Source organism: Lingula anatina, chromosome 9 (genome assembly GCF_051362555.1).
Source record: "Lingula anatina isolate TDL-2025a chromosome 9, LinAna3.0, whole genome shotgun sequence".
In the NCBI taxonomy this organism is placed as follows: domain Eukaryota; kingdom Metazoa; phylum Brachiopoda; class Lingulata; order Lingulida; family Lingulidae; genus Lingula; species Lingula anatina.
This window is the reverse complement of record NC_141775.1, coordinates 5,545,195-5,564,673: the sequence shown is the minus strand read 5'-3', so window position 1 is coordinate 5,564,673 and position 19,479 is coordinate 5,545,195. Positions and strand designations below refer to the sequence as shown.

The 19,479-nt window shown below is 38.4% G+C and overlaps 1 protein-coding gene across 1 annotated transcript; it reads left to right on the top strand.

Moving 5' to 3' along the window:
- The first annotated feature begins 6,812 nt into the window (after positions 1-6,812).
- Positions 6,813-19,475, top strand: LOC106164506 (placenta-specific gene 8 protein). Its single transcript, XM_013542444.3, has 4 exons — positions 6,813-7,017; positions 15,857-15,990; positions 16,488-16,627; positions 17,386-19,475. Exons 2-4 carry the CDS (start codon positions 15,858-15,860, stop codon positions 17,476-17,478), a joined length of 366 nt encoding a protein of 121 aa, XP_013397898.1. The 5' UTR covers positions 6,813-7,017; position 15,857; the 3' UTR covers positions 17,479-19,475.
- The last annotated feature ends 4 nt before the right edge of the window (positions 19,476-19,479 follow it).

Here is a 19,479-nt window from a genome sequence, read left to right as displayed (position 1 = left end):
ACTTCCTTTGTCATGAGGAACATATATCTCGCATTTATATTGATCTATGATATTCATAAAAATACAACTTTAGAAGGTAAAATATTGATAAGTAAACAAATATAATATATTTATGTTGTAAATGTGCATGTACACTGTACCTTTTTCCCCAAAAATAGTTGTTTAATTTTACTTTAAAAAGCAATTATGGGTGCGTCATGAACTTTCATATAATACTGACTGCAGTCTAGTGACGTACCATGTCAGGACTCAAGATGTTGAAATGTGTCAGCTCAGGTCAGTATCAGATGTCATGTAAGGCCACATGTCACAAACATTACCGAAATAAATACCCTTTTATATCGCTTGCCAACTTATATTATACTGAATTTGTGATTAATTCGATATCTGAAGAGTAATTCTATTGACTGTCGTTTTATTTGTCCAAGTTAGTGGACGAATAATTAGTTATTTCTTGAAATGGCATTTGACCATTTTTATTCCGAAGGTTCATTCTGTTGAATCCTTATTGCCTGATCAGCACTAATTAAGGCAAGACATTTGCGATTTTTGCATCCTTGTTGCCTTATAAAAAAATAGATATGACAATATAGTCCAAAACTTCAATAGGCCTAAAGTTCCTTGGTCCGAATGTTCACTATAAAACCTTCGGTCCAACGAACCCTTAATAAATAATGAAAATGGTACGATTTTTCGGACCAGTGAACCTTTTGGCCAATGAACCTTCGGACACACCCATGATCACTACCGCTTTCTTGTTTTAGAACCTGGCGAAGAACGTACTAGCGGGCTCCTACATGTACACCTATGGTAAGCGATGTCTGCGAGTGCGGAGCGAATGGATGTCACGTACGCCTTGCTGCCGTTTGCTGTAATTGATAATACAACGGCTCATAAACTTTCATTCGTGCGTGGCGTGCGTGTGTGCTAGATATATTATATTTATCGCTGGTTGTAAAACAAGAATAGGAAAAATTTGCCAAGAAAAGAGAGAAACATTAAACCGCGGACGAGGGAAATTTAAGTAGGCTTTTGTACATGTACGTGGGTTAACCTTTGTCATTAGTAAAATCACAGGGTTGGTTGGCTTGGGTTTAGCTGTTTTTTGTTTTTTTTCTTTTCTTTTCTTTTCTAGACCCAAAATTAGACCTACTTTAGTTCAGGATATAACCATAGTTGTCATTATAGTAAGTAATGGACTGAAAAATTAACTGCGCCCCCCCCCCCCCCTTATCATATAAAAAAGTATCCTGTGTCAAAACGAACAAAAATTGAAACAAGCCTCCTTGTCAGTTTTTTTCCTATGTATTGCTAAAAGAATGGCCGAGGCTACTATGTTATAGATTGATTTTGTTTTTACATCTCCTCCAAAATCGCTATGTAGAGTTGGTAATGCGCATTTTGCCCCTTTTTGTGGTTAAGGTCACCCTGAGCTTCAGAGATAACTTGACACTAACCTCTTCACAATAGCCTTGTAACTTGACACGATGAAGATAGGCTACAGTGAAGAGGTTAGTGTCAAGTTATCTCTGAAGCTCAGGGTGGGTTAAGGTAGGCTACTTCACACATTATCAGATTTATGTCAATTCGTCAGCCGGAGATTACAATACATTTCGCACCCCAGAAGTCATTCTTTATTTATAACATCAGAATACATCACTGTGTGCAGCTGTCTGTTATGAGTTATCAATTTTATGTAACGTCTGGAATGCTGTAATATTATGTTTCTGTTTCTCTTCCTAGTCTAGTCTTGAGTAGAGTAGAGTAGAGTAGAGTAGAGTAGAGTAGGGAGACTGAACTCGCTAGGTGGTAAGTGTTAATTTTTCTCACACGTTACAGCTATAGCTAGGTACATTCATGCTGTAAGCTGGAGTGAGCAAATTCATCCCGACGTATTTTTGATGCCACAGCATTATGACATAATGTGACAATATTTATTTTAGGGAAAAACTCCTACCGTATCTATCTCCCCTGAAGCTCACACAGGCAATTTACAAACGCGTTTACATATGCAGCAGGCGTTATTTAATGTGCAGCACGTTAAATATAGGTACCTTATTTTCTAACTGACGGGGGGAACCAAACGCAAAAACTTTTTCGCCAAAAATAAGTACCTTATCTCCACGATTGCCTAAGGCTGTCTGACTGAGCAGATATCAAAAGGTGAATTTTTTCCATAAACAAAATTAATCCGTAAAAATAGGAAGTTTAGACAATTAATAGCTATCAATAGTATTATCTTTTAATCGTTAACTTAAGCAAAACGGCATCGTTGAACTGTGCAAAATCCAGTTTCAAATATGTCGGTGATGAGTACAAAGAGGCCTTATGACGCTGTCACACACATAGCGTAAGAAGTACGCATGAGTATCGCGATTGACATCGATTATAGGCACAACTTCGAGGGCATGAAATCACCCTGAGAGTCCGGGGTCCCATAATAAGTTTGGTACAGATTGGGAATGACCTAAACTATCGGGTGGGTATATGGGGCGAGTGTTACCTGTAGACTACGGTTTTCAGCGGACTACCATTCCTGTCATAACGGTTTCACAAAAAAAAAAAAAAAAAAAATGTCCGAAATTTGGTGCTGTTTGTAGAAATTGAAAGCGCTTCTATTTTAAACGTTTGTCTCTCAATTGATTTAACCTTTATTGTATTGTCAAATCATCTGTGTTCAGACCAATTTTCCGTCTACGCTCATTTGTGCAGGCGCCATTTGTGAATATGGACCGGGGTTTTCCTGCTTCTCTCTGGCCATTAGACAACGAATCTAGCCTATTCGGAAAAAATATTGTATCATTTATCGCTTGAAGCACACATTACTTCCTCCAAGAACAATCTATCATTATGTCTAGGAAGGTCCGTGTGAAACATCTCGAGCAGAGCTAGATTGGAGAGGCAACGGTTGAAACGTGGTCTTTTTCAGTTTCCTGCGGTAATTTAAGGGCCCCTTCCCAATTAAACTGCCGTTTTACGTGGATTGATCCAACTCCGCGGGGACTCTCGTTGAATGCAATCAGGTTGCCAGATTAACACGCCTCCTCCTGGCGTTAAGTGCAGAGTTAGAATACAGAAAAGCTGGTGATTATAAGACCCCATTCCCAGAGATTAGATCGATCCAAACTAGATCGACCTAACTCCCTGGGGGTTCACGCTAAATAGCTGTCAGCCGAGCGGGCGCGAAAGATAATTACCCCCTTTCAGCTTGTAGTAGGCGGGACGGACATTTAAGCCGGATTATCTGACAGTAATCTAGTGAGAGACTCCCCACTGGGATAGATCGATCTAAATGTCTGGGAATAAGACTACGTTGGAAACAAGGGGAGGCGGGTTGATCTGTTAATCTGATTGTATTCAGTGAGATTCAATGGCACTGAGTCCTTAGGGTGTACCAAGCGACTATGCGGACTTTTTCCCGATATTGTTTCATTTGAAGTAAATGAGGCGCAACGTTGTTATTCCACCCAACAAGGCCCTTCCACATCGAACGGTATACTAAACTAAACTGGACCGATCCACTTTGAGAGATCAAAGCATGTTATTACGCTACAGTGGTTTTTATTCACTTTCAAAAGTTCCAGACAAGTCTACGCCTTGTTGTTAATTCAAATGTCCGAGAACTATGTTTAAGTGACTCTCTTACAGAGTAGCCAGGTTATAATTACTGGTGAAGTTGTCAATCTCTCAAAGTAGACCGGTCCAGTGAAGCATACCGCTCGGTGTGGAAATGTCCTAAGATGTCACATATGTATAGATTTGGGCCCAAAGGCTGAAGCTCGCTTTTTTTCACATGGAAATATCCTGTCACCGATGTCACCAGCTGCGACCTCGCGTCGTGCACTTAGGCTGCATCTTGGCATTGGAACCAAATATTTCCCGCCAGCTGTGCGTCTGAATGAAACATGGCGAAGTCCGATTAAAAGCAATTTTCGTACCTTACATTTTCACCTGTGCAGGTGCCTCCATTTGTCAACCAAGAGCTATAAAAAAAAAAAAACAATAAAGTACTTCAGACAGTGTCTCACTTTTATTAATTTATAGTTAATTTCTGTGTCCCACGAACGGTTTGTGTGTGGAAAAAATTTTCAGCACAAAACAACCTCTCTCTATCTCTCTCTCTCTCTCAAGATGCATCAGTGTAACTGGTGACCGGCTTCGCATTCAGCACTGACATTTACTATGATTACTTCACAAAATACATGGACACTTTATCGCCCTCCACTATCCTGTCTTCTTCCTCCAAAACGTGTTGGTGCTTCCTATTCCAATTGGTTTTACATCAGGAGCGGTTCTGCAATAAATATCAGAAATAGGTGCCAGGAATGGACGTGGGTTAAGGGCATCGCGTTTTATTATTTATTGCTTAGCTACCTTCGGCAATATTGCATGTGAAACTAGAAAAGCACTCCGAGAGCGCAAACCTCCGCCAAGGCAGCAATTTTTTATTATTATTGATTATTGATTAATTATTGATCCAGATCACCACCAAAAACTAATTATCTGTTCCTTGGCCCACTTCTGACAGTTCCTGAAAATTTCATCAAAATCGGTCCATAACTTTTTGAATTATGTTGATGACAGACAGACAGAAAGTCAGACAGACAAACAGGGGTGAAAACATAATATGTAACCTCCTTGGCGGAGGTAAAAAGAAAATTTTATTCATATGCATACTGGGAGAAGGGAAGCACGTCCCTATTATGACCCAGCAAACACATAACGTTATTAATATTATAACATTACGATAACTTTAACATAACCAAAAACGTTCTGATAGCGTACAGTGTTTGCTGGGTGCCTATTTGATATAATCTTCGCTGAATTCGTTTGGTAGATGATTTTAGCAGCCTACCGCTGGCACCATAAACCCTCTACCAGGGCCACAGTTATAATTCTGTGGATTTTTTGCTGAGACGACAGAGATTAAACAGAGACATATCTGTGAATATCTTGTGAAAAATCAATCTGTGGCCCTGGTAGAGGGTAGGCACCATACAGGTCCAGCTGTCAGATATGTCATAATATAACACAAGAGCTCATCTCCAGTATATTGTAAATATGCAAGAACATCGATATAAAGGTTAAACAGCAAGTGCTCTTTCGCTGCCCTGGATATGTACGTATGCAATGTTAGCTATATAAATAGCACAAAACTAACGCAGACCCAGACTAGTCCAGACTAGTTTGACTATCAAGGTAAGGCCGGTCAGGTTCGCTCACTGGACTTTTTTTTCTTTTTCGGGGTTCCTTTTATCCGTAATATAGCAATGAGTGATAGACATCATGTCTTTATCTTATATTGGAAAATGTGATTATTGCGATGTGTAATTGTTAGGGAAAACCTGTCATTAGAACATGCTACAATGAACCAATGAAAATTATTATTATTATTATTATTATTATTATTATTCATACATCCGATGATCGTTCATTTTCTAATTTATTATATGTGCAAAACGGCTGGGCCATCCATTGTTCACATTTAATAATAATAATAATTTAGTTTTTCTGCCTTAAGTCACTCTCCCCAGCTTTATTTAGATGTATTCCATTTTCTCTGACACTGATGAGTTTGCTTGCAGGTCACTTTTGCATTTTAATGTGAATTAATCCGACTCAGATATGTTTTTAATCAAAATGTGAATACCAGTCTGACAGGCCATCTCATTTTGTGACTTTCAATCTCAAATGAGCTCCATTGTTTGCAACCGCGGATAACTCGATGAAGACTAATATTTCTGTATTACGGGAGTTAGAATGTCAGAAATCCTATGAATAAACGCATCCCAAATTCTGAGTTCAGAATAAGTAGTTGGCATACTCGCTTAATGTGCTGTTTGGTCCTGTTAACGCGGCAACAAAATAGGTTACAGGTTTTATGAGCGTCTATGAAAGTTGCACGCTATTTGTTTCGCATTGAGGGCATGTTATTTCCCGCCAGCTGCAATGATAATATAAATTTTGGCAAGACTGGTTTGTTGTTTTTTATTCATACTATCTAGTCCTACATCGGGTCATATGCAGACTAACGTAAATGATGTGCAATTGAAATCACTGTAGTAAACATGGATAAGCGTACACTTCACCAACTGAGGGACATTTTTGAAAAAAAGTTCGAGGCGCAGGCCCGTAGCGGGGGAGGAGGGGTGTTTGGGGCGTTCATATGAACCGCCTTTATTCCTGGGAAAGGGTTCTCTCTCGGCAAAAAATTAATCTTGGTGCTAGAAGGTTTCATGGTGAAAGGCCCACCATTTCAGAAAAAGACACCCCCCCCCCCCCATTTGAAATCACTGGCTACGGGCCCGAGGCGCATACATGTAGGCCTACACGCATACGCACGCGCCCGATGTAAGCCCCTTGGTGCCCATAGCACTCCCAGCACCACCTGTCCCCATAACACATTAAAAATCCCGCTATGTACTTCTTTGTTCTACTACTTTTTTTACTTTTTTTTGCTCTTTCAATTTCTATCTATCTATCTATCTATCTATCTATCTATCTATTTTGTGCTATTCTAGCAGCTTTGAGACCCTTGGGCCTTAGTGGAGGTGTCCGAAGCACGTGCTTATACATAAATCCGGCCCTGGCGCGCACTTACAAACACACGCATTAAATATTTAATAAAATCGTAAAAAATAGAGAAAAGATAACGATAATAACACACTGGCAATACGATACAACTCTACTATTTACAACACATAGTCCATTTTATATAATCATTCACATATTGTAGCCCTTATTTGTTAGCCTCCCAGACGGCAAAGCAGTAGAGGTGTACGTTTAAGCTGGTTTGCCGCGGTGCAGTCACATGACGAGTACATCGAGGGCCGTAAACAGGTGGAGAAAGTGTGTGGGTTAGCGTTCAGGCATCAGCCAACTGCTATTCGATCCGTCTTGGGCGTTTTCACTGCCGAGCTAGAGACCTCGTTGCCGCACAGTCAAGATTACGACTGTTTACGTCCATAATAACATCCGTGAAAGTTGAGACACCAAGTTAAAAAGGAAAAATATCAGGTAGGTTTATGAAATGTTTGGAGTAGAGTTAATCATGTTTTATCGTGATTGAAGTTTTGTTTAGATCTGGCGATCCAGGTGCTGAGTTTTTTTTACCGGCTGAATCATTTTGCTCCGAAAGGGATTACCTAAAAAACAGCAAAACTCAGCACTCGGAGTCAATGGTAGTAACAGATCGGTGTTAATTAGTTTATTTCAGAACAGAAGTGCACCATGTAATGTCTGTATGCACTCTATTGATTTAAGGGAAACAACAGTGGATACGGTGTAGATATGCCAAAAAAAAAAAAAATATAATAATAATAATAAATGCCGGCATTTGAGAACCCAAATACGATTGATTGCACCGAAATCTTCTGTGTACTTGGCGTATTACCAGGGGAAAAGGAAAATGAGAGCTGGTGAGATTAAATAGCAGAATAAGATTATTTAGCCGATCTGAATGAGTCATAAGCATGCGACATATAGCTGTTTAACGCCATAATGATATTCTTTTTTTCTTTTCTTTTTTCCTGTACAGTTGAAACCCTTATGAAGCGCATGTGTAATAAAATAAGTCAGTTATTTTTTGCCAGGTACGGTTCATTTAGGTAACTATAGAGATCTACGACAACCACAGGAATACTTAAGCAAGATATTGTTCACACGTTCCGAGTCACTCTGCATCTTTATTCTGCGTTGTCTTCGTTGTAGCCGTTTAGTGTTGCAAGTTTGGTCCACTCTCGGTCTAAATTGTCTTTGAACGCAACGAGCTTGAATAGATTTCGTCCGAACGCACGTCCGAATTGCTTTTCCCCATAAATAATCACCCAACTTGCTCAAGACCTATTTGTATCTAGGCTGCAACCTTTATTGCTATGTAAGTGCATAAAGAAACCCATTCCCCTGTGTTCCAGGGATTCTTCAGGTCCATTCCTCATTTTTGCTAAGCTGTAAACATAGCGCAAGTTAAGCAGTGGGAGAACAACAGAGCCTAGTTCAAGGGGGCACTGCCATATCGTGCAGGGAATGTACTGCCAACGGGAAAATCCACTATTTCAGATAGGGTATCTTAACACCAAAAGACAAAGACGTTGCTCGGTTCTATTTTTAAACATATTCAGCGAAGCCTGAGAAGATTTTTTTTACAGAGTAAGAAAGAGATTTCCTCTACTCCTTATGAATCTGTGATTTTTATGAAAGGTTACTGTTAGTCTTTATTAGTTATGATGGGTTTTGGAGTATGTTATATGTGCTCGCCGCAGGAATACTTTCCACATCAAAAATAAAAATTCCAGAAAATAGCTCCAGAGACGACGCCGGCGGCTTGCATTGGGAAGAAGACATAATGCAGTCGGCAAAATGCTATTTCTTCAGCCTTAAAGCCATTACACCTTCTTACTGCTCACTCCTTTATGTCGAATTCTTTCTAAGATATGTCTATGCACAGCGATAAAATGTGAAGATATTGAGGAAATTTGCAGGCAGGAGGTAGTAAATAGGAATCTTAATGACAGCGCCGTTACAGGGCAATAATGCGCTTGTGGCAAACTATCACGGTGACAACAAAATATGCAGTCTTCATTTGCCATAAAATGGCCACGACCTTCGTTAGGAACAAAATAGTTTTTAATGTCTCGGGGCCTTGACATTTTGTGGTCTAAAGTACCCAGAGGACTATTTAGACGAGGCGGACTTTAAACCGGAGAGCAGTCCGAATTGCATCACCGGACAAAGACAGCCCAGAGGGAAAAGCTTAAGTCGACGTTAAATCTTTTGGAAATGACATGTCATATATCTTTATGTATATGATCTCCTGATGACGTGAGTGAGACCGAATTCCGGTTTAATCATGTGCTAGTTTAAACAGACTGAAATATTCATGGATATTTGTGGTTGTATTTATCAAGGTCAGCTCGTGATGGCATGGACGTGTGTCCACTGGAGTGTGTGTCTCGCTCACCTCTCGTGTTAGGTGTCATAAGAGGGTCACTCTACAAAAAAATGAACATTTAGGTCGCATCAGAGGGTCACAAAAAAAAATGGTCGCATAATGACGCAAAATATTTCGTGTAATATTTGCATAATTCTGCCTTGCTCCATTATTTTCTCTGTGTTATACAATGGACGCTTCCGATATGAAAATAATTTAAAAGTAATTATAATGTGATAAATAAAACAATATGAAAATATTACTCAAAATGTTTACGTCACTGACCTGACTCAAATATTCACTTTTTGTGGAAAGACCCCTTTCTCTAAAAGGCAGGCTTTTATTTCACCAAAGGTCTCGAGTCGATAAGTTTTTTATCTTAAATCTGAAGATTCTATTGCACTTTGACTAATGACTGATATCTGTATACTTAAACTCCATATAATGTGCAAAGTATAAAACCTTACACAATTATTCATCATATCGACCTACGCTATTTCCAGCATTATTTCTGCAGAGCATATAATTATGTTTCTAAATTCATTTGCTTCTCTCTCTACATATAATAGTATGCGGGTTTGCGTGTTGTTCATTTCGCTTATAGGATGCTTTTATCTTTTGTCTTTTTTATCTCTCTTTCTGTGTTGACAGTGCAGTATCTTTCCGATGAGCCGATCAAAGTGGGTGTTTTTTTGTTTGTCTGCGTTCTTTACTTTTTATTTCAGACATTTTGAGGGTCAAAAATGTCTTTTTGAGATCGATTCAGACATGCCCCCCCCCCTCCAAAAAAAACAAAAAAACACGAGGGGTGGGGGGGTGGACCCCACACTATATTTCAGACTTTTTTTCACAAAATGGCAGTTTCATCCCTGCATCCACCGTCAGGGCAGAATAGACCTAATTCAACCCCCATCTTGTCCCTTCTAATGGCTACACATCAACAAGCAGTACATTAAATCTACACACTTTATTATTAATACTTAAGACAACCAAGACCCGCGGATGACATGATACTTGTAAAGAAAATTGCCTTAATGGCAATGTCAAAGAGAGAAAAAAGGAAACAAATAAAAGACGCCAAACTGTGTTGATAAAAAGTAATACCATGACTCTCACGTGATGCCGCAGGCGGCCTTGGGGATGTATTGACTGTTATTCCGCCACATGTGTTATTACTTAACACAGTTCTTCGCGATAGTCCTCTCAATCTCCTAAGTACATCGCGTATATGTGGGTTTTATTTTATTTTTCATCTTTTTAATAACTTATTTATTTATTTATTTTTGAAGGACAATAATTTCTGTAGGAACAATGTTCTATAACAAGAAGGACCTTCAAATGCCTTATAAATGTATTTAAATACAAGTATCTAGACACATCGATTCAAAAATAAGCGTAAACCAAAACAATATCGCATCTCTTCTATAAGTGAAAGGAATGTAAACCGCGTAAACTAAACCGCAAACATTAAACGAGCACAGCCTAGTGTTCCACCTACTAAGATAATAAAAAAGATTCTGCTGTTATGACAAGACACCCCCTCACGCAAACATTTTCAGGGACAACAAGAGAGAAAATCACCGGTGACACGTAACGGTCGCGGTAGGGAAAATCCGTCTCTCTTGCGAGATTTTAGACGATGGCTATATTATCTAATAGACGTCTGGAAATTTTTTTATGAATAAAGATGGGGCACAGTGAAATGTAAAGAGAAATTATGCTCCATACGCCAGTCGAGATGGGCGTCTTTTTTTTTCAACAACGCCCACCAACTGAATGGCGGTTTATAATACATAACGGCGTCACGGAATCTTGTGACTCTGCTTGGAGTGAGCGTTAGTCAGAGGGAGGTTGAAATGCTAATGATTTACAATAGACCTATACTATGTGCGTTTGAAAATACTCCAAGAGTTTTTTAATGTGCTGTAAAACTACCGGTCTTTCCTAATTTAAACATCAAAAAAGCCTCACAAGTACCTGGTGACGACTTTGGGGGGGGGGGGGGGATGAACCATGGGCAATCCACAGCTAAAAAAGATATTTTATCAGAAATGAAGCACACCAGCGAATGAAAGTGCAGGAACGGGTATAGCAATAATTTATGCATTGAAATTTTTTTCTCGAGGAAAAGAACATTTCGGTCGAAAATCCCGGATGGAATCCCTTTGACAATGAACTCGCACAATTCACGAAAGAAGGAGAAACGAAATGAGTGAGAGAGTTTAGCCTAATTTCCCTCACACAGATGTTTGCTGGTGTAGAGAGGGCCACCGTTAATACTCTGAAACGCAGGGTGTAGGTATTTAGTACCGCTGGCATTCCCATGTATGAGGAGTAAAAAAGAGATAAGAAAGTTCACAAGGTGGATGCAGTATAACAGGCATTGCGGTAGACACCTGTGCGGGCGGTGTACCATATAGACAGACAGTGACTGGTTATATATATTACGTCGGGTGAAAAAAGCTAGAGGGTCACTTAATAATCCTGAATGCTGTTTTTTCTTCAGGTAATACCTCCTTTTCTTTGAGAGAATCAAGGAGTTGTATGAGATACAATATATAATGCATATATAGGCCTACAATAGTATTATACATATATTGATCGTCATGCCGAATCATATCCTTTTATTTTATTTTATTTCATTTTACTTTATCTTTATTTTTGGCATAGCAAAAAAAAATTACTGATCTTGCAAAAAAGATTACCGCAGCGGATGCCTTCCCAGGGCTCCACATTGGTACCGAACGTAATGAACTTTGGTTGGCATTGTTTTAGGAAAAAGTCTGCATTTCAATTTTATAAAGTCATTTGTAATTATTTGTGTAACGGAGGAAAGACCCTTTTTCAGAATAAATTTATATTCAAAAACCTGTTTCGAAGTAGGGCAGTCTGTGTTCACATAGTGTAGGCCTAATGGTTAATTAGCCATTATTTCTTTTAAAATACAAAGGATTGTCAAATACGAAATGAAAATCGGGTTACATGTATTTATCATGGACAAAATAATCGCCCTTACATCCTTCACAAATATGCAAACTGTGACAGTAAAACACCCCTGCAGGCAAACGATCTCATTAGTTCTCGCGGTGTATTACGAGATTTCGCCAGGTGTGCACAGCATGGCGTTGCTCTTATAACTCGAGTTAAATGAATCGTCCCTGTAAAGTTTTTACACTCGTGTCTGATTGTCTGCTTGGGTGCGTAGAATACGCTTTTTTTCACTTAATTTCACTTCTACACCATTCGATTATGGGATAAAGTGTGCCATTTGGTGCAATACGTTTTGGAAAAGCGCCCTAAGATGAAAATCGCTTATATTTGCCCAAGGAAAATCCCAAGATTTACCAATTGACTCCAAAACCTCGTTTATGTCTCAAGGTGACTTACAGAGGTTTCAGGTAATTCTACCTGTAATATGTGGGTTCGCTTAGAAGATATCACTCTCAATAACTCGGGTGTTGCTCAATAAAGTGTTTTATGGGATAAACGTGTCCTCTTTTTGCAGCGTTTTTTTGTACCCTGCTCTACGTTTTTACGCTGTACACCACGGACAAATCAAAGGCACGTGCACCTGGTTAGCAAGATAACGAAATAATTAATAAACATTGTTGTTTTAACGTGAGACTCGAGTAGAGTAAGACTACTACTAAAACGGTCTCCCATTGGCAACGAAAGTCTGTATGCTTGTTTTCTGTACCTCCATAAAAGTCTTAGGCCTATCTCTTTCTTATATCATCAAGGGTTACGACCCAACCGGCAATTTTGAAGATTGAAATGAAAAAAAAAATTAGCTTACTTGTAAAGGAAACATGTAAAGTTGTAGCACTTTTCCCTGGAAATTAGAAAACAATTTAAATACTTTGATCCTTGAGGCTGTGTGCCGCGTTCTTTAAAATAGGGGTCAAGTCGTATTGTTACAATTATGTATCCAATTTTTTACATTGAAAGACATTTTAAAAGAGTAGATTACTTTTTTAGATATTTATCTGAATTTACTTCCACGTGAAACAAATAAAAATAAAAAACGAAACACAACACTGTAACACAAGAGAGGAAACTGCTCGAGAGACGCAAGGAATTTCCCCTTTAAAACAGTCTGTGTTTTCAATATCGAAATTTCAAACATCCTTATTGGATTTCCTATGTGGGTTATTCAATCATGCCTCATATAATGCGTGTACGGACATGGATTACATTACATTACCCGCTTCAAACACCTTCAACTCCGGTTTATCTATCCAATTAACTGACGAAGTGAGGCAGTCATATTTCCGGTCTAAAAAAGTCCATGTCTGAGCACTCCCTGTGTCTGTGTTATATAGTAGGAGGAGGCGTTGCCTATGATTCAAAGAGCACAGTGAGTACAGTGCCAGCGATATGATTAAAATATGAAATATATTAGCATTATGATGAAGACCTAAATATTAATATGTGATAAAGCATTTCTGTCACCCTGAGTTTCAGCACACCAATGGCGACAATTTTTGAAGAGATATGGTTAACCTTAATTTCAAAGATGGGAACCTTCATGATAAAGTTGAACAGAGAAAAGTTTATCTCCATCATAACATAGTAGAATATGCAATTATTATTTGTCAAAAAAAGCATAAAATGCACAGAAAACGCTTTTTTGTCGCCGTTTGAATGATAAAAATAACGTATAAAGGTACACAAAAAATCCCGTGTAATATTTGTAGGTGAAAATTACCTTGAGCGATACCTGCATCTCTGCAATGCAAGTCTTGTTTATTAATAACTTTTTCCTTAGCCGTCTCAAGTATTATCACTTTCACACAACTTGTTATGTCTTATTTTGAGCCGAGAGCACTTTTCTTTACAGTGACTCATTTACCACCTGGGAAGACGTTCTAGTCGAGTAAAGATGTTAGCTATACAGTGTGTGCATCTTTTTTTAAATATATATGCACTGGCAAGAATGCATGCATACAGATAGACAGGCAGAAAGACACACAGACAGACAGACAGTCAGACATGCAGACAGAAAGGCAGACAAACAGACAGACAGACAGACAAGCAGACAGACAGAAAGACAGACAGAAAGACACACAGATATACAGACAGACAAACAAACAGGCAGGCAAACAGGCAGACAGAAAGGCAGACAGACAGACAGACAGACGTGCAGACAAACAGACAGACAGACAAACATGCAGACAAACAGACAGACAGACTAGCAGACAGACAAACAGACACATGGATTGTAGCAAGGACTGGATAGCGTGAGCTCGAGCGTGTGCGTTTACCCCCAAATCACCAGAATATACGAAATATACGGTGTCCAAAATATACACGTAGTAACAATTTAACATCCACTGTATTTTTATCGCTACAATGAATTGACGCACGAGTAGAAAAGGCCAAGAAAGGGGCATTAAATGAGTGGCCTTCATCTGTAAATATACGTAGACTTCACCTTGAAGCAGCTCGGGTAGAGGCATGCATACCCAAACAGAAATAGTTGTCCTCACAAGAATATTATGGCCAATATTTCACGAGTGTTCGGTGTAGTCTGGTTCACAGTAAAAAAAAAAAGCCATCGGGCGGATAAACAAGCATTAATATAAAAAGTAAGGATTTTTTACGTCCGATTTCCAGTGAGATCTCTGTTGTATAATTCTACTGTCTATTCACGCAGAGAATCCACTGTGTTACAAGCATTCTCTGTTAGTCATGACTGTATAACAAATCAACTTTTTAACACGTCATATGGTTTCAAATGACCTAGACAGATAATGCGCATCTGAAATATTCAAGGTATACGTTTAGCATATGTTTTCAGGTTAATGGTTATATAGACTTTGTGCATATTTTTCAACAGTGAAAGGCACTTCAAGAGAGATCAGTCGCGGCATAATGCATTTTTGATGGCTGGTCCCCATTACGAAAATCATATCGTATACAACCTATGGCCTGTTAATGTCGATAAAGTAACTAAAGATCTTTTTTGTGCGATGATGAACAGAGGGAAGATGAGATTGAAAGACAGGCTAATATTTTGATATTGTGGACACTTATCATTCTGTGCAGAACTCATTTAGTAGGCCCTAGATAAAATTGTGGACGCCGCGAGAATATTGAGCAGATTTTAGTGTTTTATTCTCCCGACGGGAAAATGTCCAACATATGCGGTATCTTCGTGAGTGATGATACTCGGATGTACGGACCTGGACATGCCCAAATTCAAAAGGGCCTTTTTGTCCCCTTCTCTTAATTTGAATTGTAGGAATCTCAAGGAATACGCCGAGCTCAATCGTACTGTGCATTATTTCATAGAATCGCCTTCTGGCAATCATTTTCATTCATGGGGCATAGACATGTATTACGATGGGGTTGCCCCTCAAAATCTTTCCTCTAACCGCGTATATTCACCAGAATTTTCTGACTCAGTTCTTTAATTCTGTTATGGCAAACTGATTTACCACTTGATTTCAAATGTCCCATATGATTTGATATTTTAGCTCCAACAGTCCTTCATAAATTGTTAATCTCCATGTTTTGCTGGCTAAGGAAAACGACATCTAGGCATGCCAGTCTTCCTCGACCAACGCCAATAAATGAATGCGGTGTCAGTTTCTAAAGAAAAAAATTATCTTGTTAATTTTTCTCAATGAGATACATCAACAACAGATTTTAGAACTGTCATCTTGGATCCAGCGATATATTTTTTCTTAATTCAGAATTGCCTTGCAAAACATCAGAACCCGCATTACGTCACAAAGCGGCAATATCAATTACATCAATCAGGGATTGTTTTTTCACTTAATTCAAAATGATTCAGCAGACGCTGACATAACAGCCCGCAACCCAAATATTACACACAGGTTTGAGAAGTATTACGTCCCAAGGCAGGAATATCAATTACATTCATCATGATTCTACAGGTTTGTTTTTTGTTTTTAAATTCAGAATGGCCCAGCAGACAGTGACGTCACAGCCCACAGTCGTGACGAGTATTACGTCACAAGGCGGGACTATCACAGTCAACGCCCCCAATGACTGGCAGACAGGAATCTTTGGCTGCTTCGAGGACATCACAACATGTACGTATAGGTAGAACTAGTATGACCAATGTGTTAGAAAATGCATCAGTTTCGAATGCGATAGGTGATCCTATCCAAGAACAACTAAAACAATGTCTATGTGTATGTATCTATTCATAACTGTCGTGTGTCCTGAATAATAGTAGATGATCAAATGAAATTTAGTATAATTGGAAATGAAGTAAAAGCTATCCTATAAATATTCTGTCTAGTGTTGTTTATGTATTTGTCAATTCATATCTTTCATTTAACTTTTTGAAAAATTCTCCTTATATTCTATTATCACGATAAGCAGTACGCCTATGGAAGTTCCAGATTTCTCATAAACTACTTCACAAATAAGGTACAAACGTGGACAACACATCTAACTTCATCAAATAAATTAGCCGCACTGTAACATAGATTAAGGGTATCAATGGCTTTTTCCTACTGGACAAAAGTGAAATGATAAAATCAATCATTTCTATATTAACGAATTCGTGTATCGTCTCTTCCAGGTCTATGTGGACTGTTCTGCTTCCCGTGCCTGTTGTGCCGTACCTCGGCTCAGATGGGCGAGCACTACATCATGCCTTTCTGCTGCCCGCTAGGTGTCGTGGCCATGAGAACTAAACTGCGCATGCTCAGGGGTATTCAGGTAAAACCTTGCGTGCATTCGACGTTGAAAATCAGCCATTGTAAAATATTGCAAACTTTCTTCGCCAGTATACTAACAAAATGGTACTTGAAAAGAAAGGCTAATTATGGACCAGCGCTTCATTCGTTCAGTGTTTTTCATACTAGAAATATGTAGCCTCAAAAAATTCCTTTACTTTATTTAAGATTAAAAGTGTCTGGACTCTCTCTCAATCACAGGCCCTTCTAGCTGGTGCTTTTTATGTCGATGTAGACTTCTAAATAGCTAATTATGAGCAACGAACTTTTCCTGAAATGTCGTCAATTTTCTCATTATAACAAGGCATACCTGAAACGAATGCCTTGAGAAATTGAAATGATAGCCTTAGCCAGGTCCGTAGCCAGGGGGGTTCGGGGGATTCGAAAGACCCCCCCCCCCTTTTGCTGGGAAAAGGTCCACTCTGGGTAAATTTGATCTAGATAAACTAAGTTTTCATGACAAAAGGTCCACATTTTCAGAAAAAAACCTTTTGCAGTTGCTATCTACGGGCCTGGGCTTTCCAGATCAATTTAAGAAAAAAAAAGGCTGCGTCTTTTATTCAGTCCTGCTATTTGAAGCATTTTGTGAAAATGGTTCCCGCGTTACTTACCGTCTTTTTAAAATGCGATATATTTGTCAGTTTCTCTTAAAATCAATAAAGAACTGATTACATAACAACACTTTTGCAATATGTTTTATTTTACTCATATTTTGAAGACGTATGTTTTCTTGTCGATCAGGGCTCCATCTGCTGGGATTCTCTTGCCATGGAGCTGTGTGGCCCATGCGCAGTCTGCCAAATGAAGAGAGAAATGGACAAAGCTGGCTGGTAACCTTGAAAAACGCTTGCGCGCGCAGACTGTTGCTTAGCAACAACAAAGGTCTATCTCTGTAAAAAGAACATTATCGAGGAAGTATGCTTTAATGGCTAACATGAACGAAGTTATCTTTGTGCAAAGAAACAATTCTACATTTGAAAACTCTTCTTTTGAATAAAAACAACCTTACAATACAGAATGTTTCTTAGCACAAAGTTAAGTTAGTTTTTATGGGGAAAATTTGCAATTGATTCATCGTTCGCTTGACAATTAGATTAAGGGACGGGTTTTTTATTTTAATACTTTTATGGGAAATATATAATTTAGATTCATTAACTTACTTTGATAAATTAGGTTAACAATACTTGACAAATTATTTTAAAAATGCAAAACAATGAATCAGTTCCGTAGCTTTTTGTATATTAAAGACAAGGTTTGGCAGGAAGGATTATCGTAGGCGATTATGCGACATGAGATGATATACTGGTAGAATACCTCTCCGCGTAGAAATCTCCATTACGCAATTCCACTGGTGTATATCGGCGAAATTACTACATCGAGAACGAGATTTTTTCGCGGAGAGGTAAAAGGAGCTGCCAAGCTGGATTGTTTGAACTTGTGATTTATGCTTTCATTGATCGTGCGCTTCGATTTGGGTAAATCTGTGCACCTGCTTTTCATAATAATATTTTTCAGAAATTATTTTCTGATGGTTTGACTGAAAGCAACCTTTAAAATGGATGGCGTTTCAGCATCAGCGGGACCAACAAAGCCAGACTGCGCATCTGGTTTGGTCACGCATGCGCATATTGCTCAAGGGTCCTCCATTCTAAAGTATGAAAACCATTGAGTTTGAACAGGAAGATATAAAAAATATTGGATAAAGAGCATCAATTTATAAATAAAAGTCGCTATTTCCATTTAAAAGAAGTGAATACGCATTGGATCCTTTATATATACTGTACTTGTAGAAAATTAGTTTTGGTGCAAGCATTTTGTATTTATTTTATATTTAATTTTTGAAGCATTTTCCTTGGGTGTAGCTTTTGTGTCTTTGAACGTAGTTTAGACCACATTATGGACACATCATTGTACAGAACTTTTTGTAATGATGTATTATATTGACTATTGCTATTTTACTTGTAGCCAAGACTTGTATTGCTAAAAAGGTAGCACGAACATAAATCTTTATATTGATTCTGCGGTTACTGTAACTATTAATATTGGTCTTTCTGTATACTGGGTTTTTAGTTGCGACTCGTGTTGCAGAACGGACCAGAGTAGACATCTTAGTATGCAGTTCACACAATGTTGGATATTTCTTCAGTCGTTGAAGGTTATACGGTAGCAGACATGATATTTTCTGCATCAAATATATTTGGTGTATAATTTCTAACTGTTCTTGCAAGTTTCAGAACTTTTCGTTTAGTTTTGATGTTGGTCCATTTCAATCTAGAGCACGTGATCTGTAGTCGTGAACGACCGGAAATAATCTCGGCCGTTCGGATTTGAAATGCACGTGCCGACCTTATTTCGATTTCGAAAGATGTTGTTAGAAATAAATACCGTACTCATGTTATGTGTAAACAATGATTTATGCTCAATTTCGTATGCCTTTCGATTCACTTCAGCAGGAGATCAGTGTGGTCTCCTCAAGAGGGATTGCAATTTATGAAACCATCCGATGTGATAACAATGAAAATTTCTATATTTTCATATAATTTCTTACTGAAATATAATTTATTTCGCTATTATTTTTTATACGTAGCAAAGGTACGTGCAGTTTCATCGATAGAAATCGATATTTCTTGAAAGTGTCATATGAAGATGGACCTAGCCTTTATAACAAACAGGTCCGTTTTTGACACATTCTGGAAAATCTTCCATTTCCATTGATGATGCTTTAAAACTAAGATTGGTCGAAAAGTGATGGACGACTAAGTAAATACCACAAATGAAAACTTCTGTTGCATGTTTTATGTTACTGAATGAAAATAAATTTTGACGGCTTTTGCC